This window comes from Strigops habroptila, chromosome 2 (genome assembly GCF_004027225.2).
Source record: "Strigops habroptila isolate Jane chromosome 2, bStrHab1.2.pri, whole genome shotgun sequence".
NCBI classification, from domain to species: Eukaryota; Metazoa; Chordata; class Aves; order Psittaciformes; family Psittacidae; genus Strigops; species Strigops habroptila.
Window position 1 is genome coordinate 107,210,107 of NC_044278.2, and position 15,439 is coordinate 107,225,545.

At 37.0% G+C, this 15,439-nt stretch overlaps 1 protein-coding gene across 4 annotated transcripts in view; it reads left to right on the forward strand.

The window, feature by feature from the left end:
- The window catches only part of CWF19L2 (CWF19 like cell cycle control factor 2), an 81,185-nt gene that overhangs the window by 59,118 nt on the left and 6,628 nt on the right, over window positions 1-15,439 (forward strand). For 3 of the 4 annotated variants that reach the window (XM_030477822.2, XM_030477823.1, XM_030477824.1), the window contains 4 exons: window positions 8,670-8,882; window positions 10,632-10,748; window positions 13,536-13,691; window positions 15,071-15,151. In XM_030477822.2, the coding sequence (XP_030333682.1) occupies window positions 8,670-8,882; window positions 10,632-10,748; window positions 13,536-13,691; window positions 15,071-15,151 (567 nt within the window). Of the gene's footprint in view, window positions 1-8,669; window positions 8,883-10,631; window positions 10,749-10,848; window positions 11,254-13,535; window positions 13,692-15,070; window positions 15,152-15,439 lie in introns of those variants that run through there. The other variant, XM_030477826.2, reaches the window with a different exon arrangement.

Genomic DNA, 15,439 nt, shown 5'->3' on the forward strand with positions numbered 1-15,439 from the left:
GGTGTGAAGTCTTAGGTTTTCACTACTAATAGCTCTAAGTACCCTGTCTGTAGTTCCTTCTGCCCTTGACTGTTGTAAGTAGTTCAATTTTCTCAAATTCATGCTGTTAAGACTTATGTAATCCTTTTACTTATGTCAATAGATGCTTGTGGGTGTACAGAGACTGATTTCTAGAACATTACCTCAATAGAAATTACCTTCTATTTGTACGGATAAATTCTACCAAGGCTTTTTTTCTTCTTGTTGAGTACATTTCACTAAAAGAAAGCGAGAAAGACTAATTGGAGTTGTTCATCAGGCCATTTAAATTTTGTCCATAAACTGATTTTATTTAAGAATCTCTGAAGTCATCCGTAACATGAATTTAAGCAGTGAAAAAATACAGACCTGTATTAGTAATGCTGACCTTCATTTATGGATTTAGTGAAGAGTTATGCTGGTATTACAGGTTTGCAAAAACCAAATTTGCATGTTTCCTTTCTTTACTTCCGAAGGCTGTAAAATAGAGAATTGTTTTCAGCCTTAATCATTTTTACTTGCTGTGCAAACCTACCTGTTGCATCATAGAACAGTTAGGGTTGAAAAGGACCTCAAGATCATCTAGTTCCAATCCCCCTGCCATGGGCAAGGATGCCTCACCCTAGACGATGTCACCCAAGGCTCTGTCCAACCTGGCCTTGAACACTGCCAGGGATGGAACATTTACCACCTCTTTGGATAACCTGTTCCAGTGCCTCACCACCCTCACAGTAAAGAACTTCTTCCTTATATCCAGCATGAACCTCCCCTGTTTAAGTTTAGACCCATTACCCCTTCTCCTATCGCTACAATCCCTGATGCAGAGTCCGTCTCTATCTTTGCATTTCCATCACCATAAACCAAAATAATAGTCTAGAAACATTTTAAAAACTAAAATGAAAAATGCAGCATGTTGCTGCTGCTCCTATTACGTAATAAACTTTTTTCTTCTTTCACATGATGAAGCTGTTCTAGCATAGTGTTTAATAGACATGATAAAACTCTAACAAAGCTCTAGTACACTGTTGCTGTGAAAAAATATGAAAACCCAAGATAAAAATAATTCTAAAGTCCTTGTTCTGCCTTCCATTACATTTCAGTTGAATGCACAAAACAACTTTCTGTGTATATTGTGTGGACACAACGTTAAAGCTGTTCCTGCATGTAGAAACAAATCAACAGCAGTGACAGCTGGATTAGGAAAGAAAACCTTGGAACAGGAAGAACTGTGTAGATGCAGCCCATAACAAATGACTGCATAAGCATTTGGCATTCTTCCTGAATTGCGTTAAAATTACAAGAGAAGTTACAAATGAAGATTTGGACAGTGCTGGACAGGCTTTTCTAAGCATTAAAGTTATGGCCAGGAATAACTTTAAAGTTAAATGCTAATGACAGTTTTAATAGCAGAACTCAGTGACTGAAGGTGTTTTTTTTTAGCTTACGTTTCATTGACCTGCAGATAAAGTTTTGTCTGTCCTAATAACTAAATATAGCAAAATCTATAGCTTTCATTTCAAATAACTGAAACAAAAAGGAGATTGGTCCCTAACCATTGAGCAGTACTCTGCGGTCCATTTGTTGCTTGTCTTCTGCTGCTCAAAGGTAGTCCTGAACTACCTTGCTCATCAACATGATTCATAATATTTACCTCAGTGCCATACGCCTTAAAGCATTGTGTGCATTGATACTATGTGTTCAAAATATTATTTATTTCACTGTGATGATGGGTTTGGGAAATGCCTATATGCTGAATTGTATGTGGAATTAAACCTACAAATTCAGATGTCTGTGCTCATAAGGAGATTGAAGTTACAGGAAAGCTAGCATGATAAAATTCTGCCTTGTTTTGGCTTAAGCAAATGCTATTTGAGATCAGAAAGACTTTTCTGAGGTGAATTTTGTTGTAAACTATAGGTGCTAAATGCTAAATAAATTTAAATGTCATGAGATGTATTCATGTCACCCAGGTTTATATTCTAAAATAATAGTTTATTCTTCTTTATTGCAGCTTCCCAAAATATATTATGAGTACAACATTCCACGAATATTAACAGTGTCATTTCAAGTTGAAGACGTCAGTGTTGCCATGACAATTTAAACCCAAACTGATACATTTTATAAAATCTATAGACTTTTTGTTTTCACAAATTTTCCAAGCAGATGCACTTTTATTAGCTTATATGGAAGTAACTTTAGCTATGATTGCGTTAGCGAGAAAACAGGAAAAGCAGAAGTTCAATAGTTGCATACAAAATGGAACAAGAAAATAAACAGAAAAGTAAATGTACAAAAAAGCTGAAAATAACTCACAGTAGAAAGATGCAGGTATGTTTTGTTACTGTGCTAATTGTGTATAATGGAATTTCCTGTTTCATCCCCAAATTTCAGAGAAAATTTGAAGAGGGGAAGAGAGGGGAAAAGGTATACTCAGGGTATTATATTGGACTAATCCCTGATGATTAGGAGTTCTGTTTCTTTAGGTTTCCTTTAAGTATTACAATGATATTAAATTCTTTAGTAGGGCTTTCTTTCCAAAGGATGCACCCAAAGAGCAGCAGAGAGAGAGATAAGAGATACAACACGCAGCACACTTCAGATGGAGTGTGTAGGCAGCCAGTGATGTATAAGACTCCAGGGGTTTTACTTTGGAATAAGAAAAAACAGAATTGGTTTAAAATTCATCCATGAGACACAGTTCCAGTGATCTGCACATGTGTTGACAGAAAAATGAGACTGACCCTGGAGTGTACCTTGCACAGATCTACAAGAGTCACTTAGGAGGTAGCCCTGTGCCAAGGTGCCTCATGGCTTCAGTAATGGAAAAAATTCAAAAAACCCATCAATTATTTTTTGAACAAAATGTTATATAATTAAATTATTCATGTAATATATTCATATTATTCATGGTAATTATCATGTTAAGGATTTAATCAGCAAATACAACATTGTAATTTTTCTCTCTCTCAAATCATTCTCATTTATGCATAGTCAGATGCTGATCTCTCTCTGAATTCCTGTGCTGAATGGTTAGAGATCTCTCTTCTTTCCTGGGGTTTTGCCACATTTGCACTGTATTTGAGCTGTCCACATGAGAGCCCAAAGGCTGATTTTTATCTGCTCCTGAGAGAAGCTTGGATGTCTTCCCTGACTGCTGTTTAAATGCTTGGTATATTTCAGGCCTGTCTTGGCCAGGGCAAGCAAAATTGTGATGCTGTCTCCATTGGTTAAACCAAAACTGCATTCTGATTGTAGAAAATGTGTCCCCTGTCAGATGGATGGTGGAAATTTCACGGTTGCACAATTACACTCTGAGGTGTAGGAGGCTATGTAATTTTGCCTGGTGCTTAGAGTCCTGGAGCCACCTGTGTGTTCTCTGGTTAATTGGTGCTTGCCAGAAGAGAAGGGAAAGTTGGAAAATAGAGGGTGCATGCGAAGAAAGAATGAGGCAGATGAGCCCCGAACAAAAAAGCTAAATGGGAAAGAGAAGACAAGGGACTATGGAGATGATCTGTCTTAGGAGTATGTCAGCCTAGGTCAGCTCTTGGTTTTGGCCAGTGTCTGGTAGAAACAAGGACTCCAGGTCCATTGGCTTTATAGATATCTGAATTTCCCATGTTAGGAAAATTCAGTGATGTTTTGTAGGATATACCAACTTGAAACTGATATATCAAAGTGACTTCCTGCTTCTTTCTAATCTCTGCAGCAACTGAAATACAGCGAGGGCAATACTGGGCAATATCAAGCATGATAAGGGAAGCAAATACACAACTTCCAGAATGCATTGGCTTCCACGTTTAACAGGTGTGAGGCTTCAGCTGATGCAGAACAGCAGTTTTCCAGCTATTCTAGTAGATCAGCATAGTTCCTTGTTTGGATTTGTATTAGCTCTGTCTTTTGTATGGAGGATGATGTATATGAAAGAAATCAGGTTTGAAATGATTACTTGCTTTCCTTCTGGCATTTTGCCTAATGCTTTCTTTTTGTTCTTTCAATTCCCCTTTAACTTTTTTGGAGAAATTTCGTTATAGCCAAATAATACAATTGGCAGAACACACTGGGCACCTTACTGTAAAAATAAGAGCATAATTTTTTTGGAAGAGAATGTCCATTTTCTTCCTGAATAACTTTTCAAAAAGGTCAATATTTAGAGTGGCACTTGAAGAGTACTCTCTAGTCTGCCACTGTAGCAGCTGCATTTTGTTTAATTTCAGTTCTGACCCACTGATGTTTGGCATTTGTAGGATTCAAGGGATAATCATATTTAAGGAATTATGGCCTTAAAAAAATCTCTAACTTTTTTGCATTGCTACTGGCAAGGAATGTGTTAGTGATGTTCATTGCTACTATTCCAATATTGCAGGCTAAATGTCATTAGTGGGGTTGGTTTTTTTTTTTGTGGGTTTTTTTTTTGTTGTTGTTGTTGTTGTTGTTTTTTAGGGCAGAAAACATTGCTAAGTGGATTTTTCCACTTACATTCATATAATATTTTATTTCAGTTGGAATACTCAGTTCTTACTGGATGATATTTTTGCCTGCTCTTAGGTTTCTGTATTCCTGAACTGTCTTTTGAGGTATGTTGGAAGGACACTGTGGTAATAGGAGAGTTGCAATGAAATTCTTATTCCTTTCATGGCTGTTGTTAATAGAGCTGAATTTAACACTCCTCTTTTAACACCTTTTTAAAGTCATCTAAAAGATGTTATGAAACATGGCAAGTAATGAAGATTCAGGGACGGGGTGACCATCTGTAACTTGGTCTCTTTGTCTCAGAACTGCAATATAATGGCCCTGTGCACTGACTTGAATAAAGGTCTCGTAAAGTTCTCCTTAAAGGTATGAAAAGGGGGGAAAAAAATAACCCCTCATTCTTCTGCTTTGTCTGTTTTTCTTCGGCAGGGGAAGGGTATAGAGCTTGAGGAGCATCCAGCTGGGCATTAATTATTAATGACTAGGCTTTTTTATTGCACAAGCAGGTTGAAATGCTTAAATAACTTTTTTTCTTAGACCCTGCTTATTTCAAGCACTTATTTAATGTCTTTGAAGCTGGGGTGTTGGTTTCTTGAACTGCCTTGCATTCCATATCAACTTCTCGGTTTTGTTGGTATTGCAATAGGATCTATAATTTTGTTGGTGCTAGAGACTTTATGGTAGAGGTAATCTAAACGTGATCTGTGAATATTCCTTATCTAAATATCCCTTTACTATGGCTTCTCTCTCCCAAATGCTGCATTGCTACTACCTTTTCTTGTTTCTTTACTTCTGCCAAGTAATCTTATGTTTATTTTACTTCCTTCCCCACTGTGCTTCGTCTAATTCTGTTGACCAACATATATTACATCTTAAACCAGAAGTCCGGTATTGCCTGGCTGCCATGGCTTCTAGCTGTGTGAAGAACTCGTGTACACATCTTCTGATTTCCAGGAAAAATAAAAAATGTTAAGAATTTCTACTGACTTCTTTCTGTAGCCTGATGCACGTACCTTTGGTGGGATCCAGGCTGCACTAGGAATTTAAACTGAAAGGGTGATGTATGCACATGATTTCACTTATGTATATAGCCTGTTTAGTGATATTAGAAGTAAAGGTATTATTTAATTTTTTCCACTGTTTTCCTTCGCTTTTGAGGACTTTTATTTGAATCCTGAAATACTACCATTGGGTTTCCAAGAAGCACTAAGAGAATACTGGTGCAACTGGGGAATCTTTCTCACCATTCTTTTGGGTGACTCCAACTTTTGCCAATAGCTGGTGGTTGCCCCCCCCCCCCCCCTTTTTTCTTTTTTTTTTTTTTTTTTTTTTTTTTTGGTTGCGTTTGTATCTTGTTTTTTTAAGCCTCTCTCTTAGGTTGTGCTGGCTTTAATTGACTGCACTCAAGGTCATGTATTGGACCTTCTGACCTATTCTTAGGTTTGAGTCATTGAATTATGAGTATCTTCTCGTCTTGCGTCAAACACGATGCAGAAAAGTACGATTCCTGAAGAACAGCAACATCGTTTCTTTTTGGTCTTACTGAATTACCATTTGAAATGTAGTGATTTTCTGTTGGTCATGGCTGTACCATGAGAAACCAAATCTGGTCTTTAGACAGCACTTACTTTATTAAGGTTTACTGCTTTTGTGGTGATCATTCTGATTTTTGTCCCAGATGTCTCATAGTATACAGCATTTTATCCAATGTTGAAGAAAGGCGTCATCCAGCCTGTTAATAAGCTGAATATTCATTTCATCACAATGAGAGGATCTTCAGAGTGCTTTGAAAAATGTTATTATTTAAAAGAGGTCATGGGTAACATCCAGGAATTTCCGTGACTAGATCTTAGAGTAAGCGGAGCAAAATCGTGATGGTATTCTGTGCTGCACTTGATACTCCTGTTAGCCAAGGTGTTTTGATTTCCACTCCTCCTTTTGTTTGTAGTCTGCCAGCTATATTATTTCATGTGTATTTGCATTCTCGTGGCAGACTTTTTACGAAAAGAAAAAAACAAAACCCAAAAGCAAACCCAAAGCAAATAGTAAACCTTTACTTTCGTTAATAACAAAGTGGTGCCATTCTCTAGGTAGTGCTTATAGGTGTTTCTCTACTGAAACTCTAATTTTACCTTTCTTAATCTTATATGACAAGAGAACAGAGACTCAATTTTTGGCACCCAAACCACTAAATATTTTTTTTCTAAAGTTCAGGAATCCTGTTTATTTTAAATATAGAATTACAGTATTACAGTAAAACAGAACAAGAATGGAGTTGAACTGTTGAACTGTGGATTTTAGTCTGCAGTGGCTTTCAGTAGGAAATGCATAAGCAGTTAAATGTATTATAGCTACATAAAGTAATATTAAGGAGGCTGCTCCTCAGTTGTTTGTTAATGAGAGTACCAAGGATATTCAAAATAAGCTGTTCGTCTGTGTTAGAGAATTGCTGTATTCAGGAAAAGCAAGAGCTGTTTGTGGGTTTTAGGAGGGGAAGTTACTTATCTGTCCAACAAAATAAAGTCTTTTTTTTTTTTTTTTAATAAAAAAAAAATATAAGGTTATCTACACAAATGATGCCTGGGATATTTGGAAGATTTTGTTTTACTTAGAGACTGTGCTTCGATTATGCTAGTATGCCTTCCAAATGCCTTCGGCTAACGTCAGTCCTTTGCTAGGGCTACCCTAGTCAGTATTCTAAAATATATTAGGATTTGTTGTGAAGGCACCTCTGCCATTTCTCTAAGAGTTCTTGGAGCAAAACTACTCGTACATAAATCTGCCAAGACTCTAAAGGACCAGTACCTCTAAAAGAAATCTGTGTAGTGTGCTAGTTCCCCCCCCATCCCCATCATTTTGGTAGGGAGATTCCTGAAACTATTTAAGGTAAATTACAATCAAATATATTACAAAAGTATTGCAGCACTGGGATTTCATTTCAAGATAAAAACCTGAAAAAATTCTTTTGAATGCTTTTTGCATTTGCTTTAGCTATATGTATTGAATGTTTAGGGTATTAGTGACACATAATTTTAAAGTCATGTAGAGCAACCAAAGCAGAAAATGGAGAAATCCTTTCTTAAGTCCTTTAAAAAGTTGATCTTTACAACCATGACTTGCTAAGTCTTGATTTAGACAAGATGTCATGGGGTTTGTTTCTCATAAAACTAAAAGAAAAGATTGATAAAGCCTAATGCGAGATACATATACATGTTTTCTGTGAGTTAATGAAGCTTAGTGAAATCTGTCATTTGCATTGGAGTCCTGTGACCCCCATACTTTTCTTGCTTTCTATTCAATATCTCTTGCTGCTATTGCTGTCAGCCTTCTTACCATGTCTTCTGTCATCTTGCGTCACCTTCAGTTCCTCCAGTTTCTATCTATAGACTTCATCCCTCCAAAATATTGTCCAGGTGAGACATACCCAGTTTGTGTGGGTTTCCACTATTAAGATCCTGTAAGATACCACTGACCCTCAAGCGTGTCTTCATAACAAATTTGGGTTTTTTATAGTTTAAATGTGGCACATTTAATTAAAATGTAGCAATTAACAAAAAACCTTTGGATCATTCAGCCTTGTGTCTGGTAATGTGCTAGTTGTGTTCGTTACCCATATGTTGCAACAGGTGCGTTCAAGAAGGACTAAATACTGAAGACAAAGGGTGTTTTCTTCACAAAATGGCTTAGCATTGTTTACTTGGCAAGAATAGCTGTTGGCATGTTTTCACAGAATATGAATGAGGTGCAGAGTCAGGGTCTAGTTATTTCACAAAAGATGATTTAATGGATAGTGATAGTCGTAATAGGAGAGGAGGAGGAGGGGAAAGACTGGAATAAAATATACAATAATCTATGATTTAAAAAATGGTGCATCTATTTAAAGCTGAAGTTATGTCAAGATAATATTGAAATGCCTAGCCCTTAACTTGATATGGAACATAGTAATTACTCTTCTCAGTGCTGTCAGACATCTATATTTTAATACATATGCTGTCTGAGATTGTGTATGACTGCTCTCAGGAGAGGTACCTGATGACTGCATGTGCTACAGATGTCATGGAAGGAAGCAATCCTACTGCTTACGTACGTTATGCTTTTCTCAGGAAAGGATACTGCAAAGAGCTAAGTACTTTTTCTTGCTTATTTACATATACACATAATTTTTCTGTGTCTCTTTTCAGCTCATGGAAAAAACTGACAGGGATTACTACACTCTGGATGACATGTTTGTTTCCAAAGCAGCCAAAAGAGTGCGCAGTGGGGAAGAGGAAGAAATACAAAGAAGAAAAGCAATACATGAGCACCAGCAGCTTGCTGCACGCATGGAAAAGTGCCCATACTGCTATGATAGCAGTGAACTTTCTAAACATCTTATTATTGCAATTGGCACAAAGGTAAGAAAATAGCAATTTAGCACAAATGTAAAAATAAAAAAGAAATAAAGGGAGGCAGTGTTGGTGCGAGAGTGCCTAAGATTAAGAATGAAATGATTTATTTTTCTTCATCTTATTTTCCTTGCCCTTCCAGTTGATTTCACAAATTCCTCAAGGGTGAGGGAGAAAAAGATTTAAATCTGTCATGAATTTTAAAGGTAATCTTTGGTATCAGAACTTCACACTTGTGGATTTGTGGAAGACAGAAGCAATAATGAAAGATCTGAGTGCAGAGATTAAACTGTAGGTGGATTTGTGGAAGACTAAATCACACTGCACTGGAGGAAATTTGAACTGGCGAAGAAGTGTATCTTAGTGATATAAAATAAAATTAAGTGGAGAATTCAATTTTTAAGCCTAAAATCCATTGAAATAGAAGTTTGCTTTGGGGAACCTTCCTGTTTCTGTGAATGCTTTTAAAAGTTGCATAAATATTTGGATTTATAACATCTGGAATGCTTCAGTGTAGGTTTTTTTATCTTTGTTTCTCCAAAGTTTTCCTTTATCATTGATGTTTTTCAGTTGACTTTATATAGGCCAGGAGATTAAATGCGTAGATACGTATTATAATGCACTGCATTTTTATTTTTATATAGATAGATTATATGTATAATGCATATAAGTGTATGTCTGTCTATATATGTGTATATGTATAATCATAGAATCAACTAGGTTGGGAAAGACCTTTAAGATCATTGAGTCCAACCTTTACCTCAGGACTGCCAATTCTACCACTAATCTTTGTATATATGTGTGTTTATCTAATATAAATATACAGATATATATATATACACAGAGTGTCCTTGTTTCAGCTGGGATAGAGTTCATTTTCTTCTTAGTAGCTGGTTCAGTGCTGTGGTTTGGATTTAGGGTGAGAATTATGTTGATAACACACCAATGTGTTCGTTGTTGCTAAGCAGTGTGATCAGGGACACTTCAGCTTCTCACACTGCCCTGCCAATGAGCAGGCTGGAGGGGCAGAAGAAGTTGGGAGGGAGCACAGCCAGGACAGCTGACCTCAAGTGCCCAAAGGGATATCCCATATCTCATGACTTCATGCTCAGTATAAAATCTGGGGGGAGAACTGGCCAAAGGCCACTGCTCAGGAGCTGGCTGGGCATCGGTCAGCAGGTGGTGAGCAGCTGCATTGTGCATCACTTGTTTTGTATATTCTAATACTATTATTATCATCGTCCTTAATTTATATTCCCTTCCTTTTCTGTCCCATCAAACTGCCTTTATTTCATCCCATAAATTTTACTTTTTTCTAGGCTCTATCCCCTATCCCTCTGGTTGTGGCGAGAGTGAGTAAATGGTAGCTATGTGGTGTTCAGGTGGCTGCCAGGTTAAACCACGACACAGAGCTATATCTGTGTGTATATCTTTCATTAAAAATGCATCGGATGTATATCTAAATTCAGCAATTATTGTAGTGGATTAAACAGTCTGATTTCATAATAGTTAGGATACCAGTTGGTCTGTAAGGCTGATATTACTGCCTTGTTGGTGTTGCCTCTGGATGCTACTAGTTCACTGGAGCTACTGATGGATAATGGGATCTTTTTAAAAACACTGAAATTACTAATACCTTGTTATAATTAGAAGGTAATAACTTCTACTTGTTTGAATTTAGCAAATGGTGTACCTCAGCAATGGGAAGGTTTTTACACTAGAGAAATGGGCACTTCAGTTTTTGCTCACTTTTCATAGGTATACTTGTCTCTACCAAGCAACCAGTCCCTTACTGAAGGTCACTGCCTGATAGCTCCTCTACAGCACCATACTGCAGCCACTCTTTTGGATGAAGACATCTGGGAAGAAATCCAGGTCAGCTCAGAAACTATCTCATGTTCTAACAGTTTTGTAAAATAATGTTATTTTAAATAATAATACACTTGTCATAAGTGTCTATTTTCATAATTTCCAGCCTGGCAGCTCTTCTTGAATTCCACTGAGAGGCAGAACGTTCTTGCATTATGGATGGAAATTAGTGGTCAAATACTGAAAAGGGAAGATACAGGGTAAACACAGAAGTTCCCATTTATAAACACTATAAAAATTTGCCTGGAATGCCGCAGAACCTCTGTCGTTGGAGGCCTTTGAAACCAGGTTAGAGGAATATCTGTCAGAGATTATGTAGATAGAGCTGTTTCCATACAGAAAGTGGAATAACTGGCTTCACAGTTAAGATTTCTTTGGGAAAAGAAAAGGATTGTCAGGGCAGAAAGATGGCTTATAATGAAACACAAGCTGGAGGTCTGTTGTTTATGTAGCTTCAGGTTTTTTAAGCTAATCTTGGGTTTGGCTGGATGTCAATTGAGAAAAAACTCTCTCATTCTTCTTTAAATCAGTGAGATCCAATGTCTTAACTTTTTTGAAAAGAATTGTTAGAATAAAGTGCCAAGAATGTTGGGTCATGCTTTCCAACTCTCTTATGAAGGCAGTTTGGAGTTATTGAGTTCTGTTTTCTTCGGAAAAGGAAAATCAGGGGAGGAATGTAGCAAAATTCTGCTAGGAGATTGACTGTGATTGTCAATCGTCTTTGCCCCCAGTCAGAATTATTCAACGGGAAAACAACTTGCAACCTCTTATATCAAAATATTGGAGACTATTTCAGACTACAGAAAGATGTTGTTGGTTGCAGTTGCTTAGATTAAAAAAGAGGTTAATTCATGAGTTTGAAATGGTATAAGTGACGTTGGTCTTGCCTCAAGCCTGGCAGATGGATTCTCTGACTTTCCAGATTTGTTCCCCATATTGATTCTCATGGCAGATGTAATTTTTATACAGTGTTTCCTAGTAAATTATGCTTCTCCCAAGCAGGAGGTGAAAGGAGTTCTTTTGTATATGATAGAAATGCCTGAGAAAGTTGGATAAGAAGCAAGTAAGTTCAACAAGTGGGATCGGGAGGAAGAACAGAGCACGGGAAAAAGTGATAAATATGTTTATTCTAGATCTTCTATTTATCCCAACGTCTTTTAAGTAAATAAATTATAATTTTTCTAAATCTGTATGAGAAGGAAAATAGCATAAAGAAAAGATAAGCAAATGCAGTTCTTGTATTCAACGCTAGACTTTTCCTTGCTAGAAAATTCAGCTAGTTGGTAAAACCAGTATCCATTGACGCTGTGAATATATTCATAGAGAGTTTAAACATTTCTTTGCAACAAAATAATTTGGAAGCTGATGGACACATTTTATTTTCTTTTCAGCTTGTATGTAATTCAGTAGGAGGAGTCTGGAAGGCTTTAGCATACAGAAGGACTATAAGCATACAGTTATTCCGTGACTAAACTAACGTTCTGATGCCAGAGCCCTATTTGATATTGCTGTTGAGGGGAAAAAATTATCACACTTCAAATATAAAATGTTGTATTGCGCAGATGTTTTAGCTAACTATTTTTGCTGGGATTTTTTTGAAGATATGTTGGAATAAAGCAAGAAGGGTTCCTTTATACTGTGTGCCTTCAAGCACTTGAATTTAACATTTGTGTGGTTTAGACTGATGTGCTCACTTGCCAAAGTAAATATGCATGTAATTTTTTTAATATGAAAAGATAAATCTTTACATGTTCTGTATTGACTGAACTGTTACATGTATCAATGTGTGCATCTGAGCGTAATCCAAACCCTCTTATTTGTTCCTATGAATGGTTTTGTCCTTTCCAGTGCTAATTATCCGTGATATTTTGGCCCACTTAGAATTTGGAGGAAAAGTGCCATTGATTTAGAAACAAGAAAATGCAGTCTGGGAAACGTTAGCTAACATCTGCAGATATTCTAGGCTTTTCAGTGACTTTGAATTTCAGTTGATATTGCAAGGTAGCAACTTTCTTTCCCAACCTTTGGTTTAATGTTTCTCTTACCTCACCACAGTTGTTTGCTTTGGTGTATTTCAGAAGTAGAGGTCTGGGGGCTAGGTGTGAGGGGGAGAAGACCGCAAGCTATTAATTCAGAATTGCCTGTCACTCTGCACAGTCAAGTCCTACATCAGTTGTGGTACAGTGATCTATTCACTGGGCAGTATCTTCTAGCTATGTTTCATCAGTTGTGTTAGGGGGGTAATGGTAGTGTTTTCTTGTCACAGCGTGGAGCACCTTATTTGTGAGGAAGAATTCAGGGCACAGGAGCTTTGGAGAGCTTAAATGACCTCTCTGCTATGGAGACAGGCTGAGAGAGCTGAGGTTATTCAGCCTGGAGTAGAGAAGGCTTCAGGGAGATCTTAGAGCAGCCTTCCAGTACCTAAGGGGAGCTTCTACAAAGGCATGTAGTGATAGGACAAGGGGGAATGGCTTTAAACTGGGAGAGGGTATATTTAGATATTAAGAAGTTCTTTACTTAAGAATTTTGCAGAGAAAGTTTCCTAGTTTCCCAGAGAAGCTGTGGCTGCCCCATCCCTGGCAGTGTTCAAGGCCAGGTTGGACACAGGGGCTTGGAGCAACCTGCTCTAGTGGAAGGTGTCCCTGCCCGTGGCAGGAAGGTTAGAGCTAGATGATCTTTAAGGTCACTCCCATCCCAAACCAGTCTATGAGTCTATGAATTAATATAAAATATTATATCTGAAAGCTTTGAAAAATTAATTCAAATTATACGTTTCTTTTTTTCTTTAAACAGATGTTCCGAGATGCATTGGTGAAGATGTTTGAAGCTAAAGACTTGGACTGTGTGTTCCTAGAAACAAACCTGAGTCTGAAGAAACGGTATCACATGGTATATGAATGCATTCCTCTTCCAAAAGAAGTAGGAGATATGGCTCCAATCTATTTCAAGGTACATGAAAATGTTTTTTTCTTAGGTCATTTGAATGTATGTATCATAATGCATCTATTTCTGGAAAACTTTTTGAAATTCAAATACTATTTTTGAAATGATGGATTCTTTGATCCTATTTCTTGATCCATTCTATGATGATATTCCTTGATCTTCAAACAAGCCCTGTGAGGTAATTCTGTTTCCCAAGTTTTTCACGTAGTCCGTGGAAGAGCTGTGTGTCATTGTGCGGTTGTCTCAAGTCTGACTGCACTCAAGACAAATACTTGAAGAAGATGAGAGGATTGTAGTTTCTTGAGGTGCTGTAAACATTGCAATACTTCTCACTTGAGTCCTGTAGAATAAACTAAAAGCACCATGTGTGTGCCTTGGCAAGCATAAAATGAGAAAATAATGTCAAGTGTTTTAAGAAATACCAATATATAATGTTCCATCCTCATTTTATTTCAGTAAGCCCAAATGTTACATGTGTCTTAGGTCTCCAGTGACTATTAGACAGCATGGTAGATATCTTTTCTAAAGCTTTTCTGGTCTTTTTGCCCTGACTCTGTAGGGAAAAGCTGCAGGGAAGCTTTTGCGTGAACCTGAGGCCTTTTGGCTTTCAGCAACTGGATCATGTTTTGCCTTTTATAAGTAAATTATTTTACTGGTTCCTTGAAATATTATCTTTGTTTTCTGTAAATGATGTGATTGGTTTTTGATGAAGTGGAGCAGTCAGTATGAACAGCAATGCAGTAACTTTTACCATATTTGAAACTCTCCACCTGGTAGATGTCATTGCTATGCTTCAAGTGCTGGTAAAACTTTTGTTTTCCTAAAGGAAGGACAAAGTACAAGACTTAATGCAATGCCATTTGCATAAAACTTGGTTTCAGAAGTTTCCACCATTAAAATACACAGGAAATGAAATGTAAAAGATACCTACACTATACCCACTTCCCATACTATGGAGAATACAGAGGCAGACTTTGAAGGTTTTTCAGTGCAGCCTTCTAAGCTGGATTCTCCTTTTGGTATTTAAAAGGAAAATAAAGAAAAAAGGCTAATATTGTGTAATGAATTCACAGGAGGATTTGTATGAGCTTAGAAAAAAGAGAATGTGACCTTTCAGTTGGAACTTGTTGGAAATAATTTATGTCAGGCAAAAGTTAATTTTCAGGAAAAAAAAAGAGGAACAGAATTAAGTGAGTTTGAAGATATTATATGATGCCTTTTTAAGTAAGTAAGCTATGGAAATCAGAAAGGTTTCCAAAAATAAAGTTACTTTGTTAAGAAATAATTGGTACTTGCAGTGCAAAGTACTTGACTACATCAAAAAGTTAGTTCTTTGCTTGCTGTGTGAAGGACTATTTTCACATTTAGATAAAATGATTTTACAGAAAGCTATAATGGAATCTGATGAAGAGTGGTCCATGAACAAGAAGTTAATTGATCTTTCTTCAAAAGACATTCGGAAATCTGTAAGTAAAGAAATGTATTGAACACTGAATTTCTCAGCAAATTCTTTTCATCTTTTTTCATTGTTAACTGTTTCAAAGAGAGAAGAAAGGGAACACAATTAGATTAGTGCATCAGGAGGTAGCATAGGTATGATGAGAATTAGGAGTCTGGCTGAACTCCTAACTGACATTAGGGAAATAATCGCATTCATTTCAACAGTTGATGGACTGAGCTGCAAGCATCGGTTAAGAACAAAGCTGGCATTTTGAGGACTTCTACCAGCATAATTTTCTTGATTAACTTTAAGA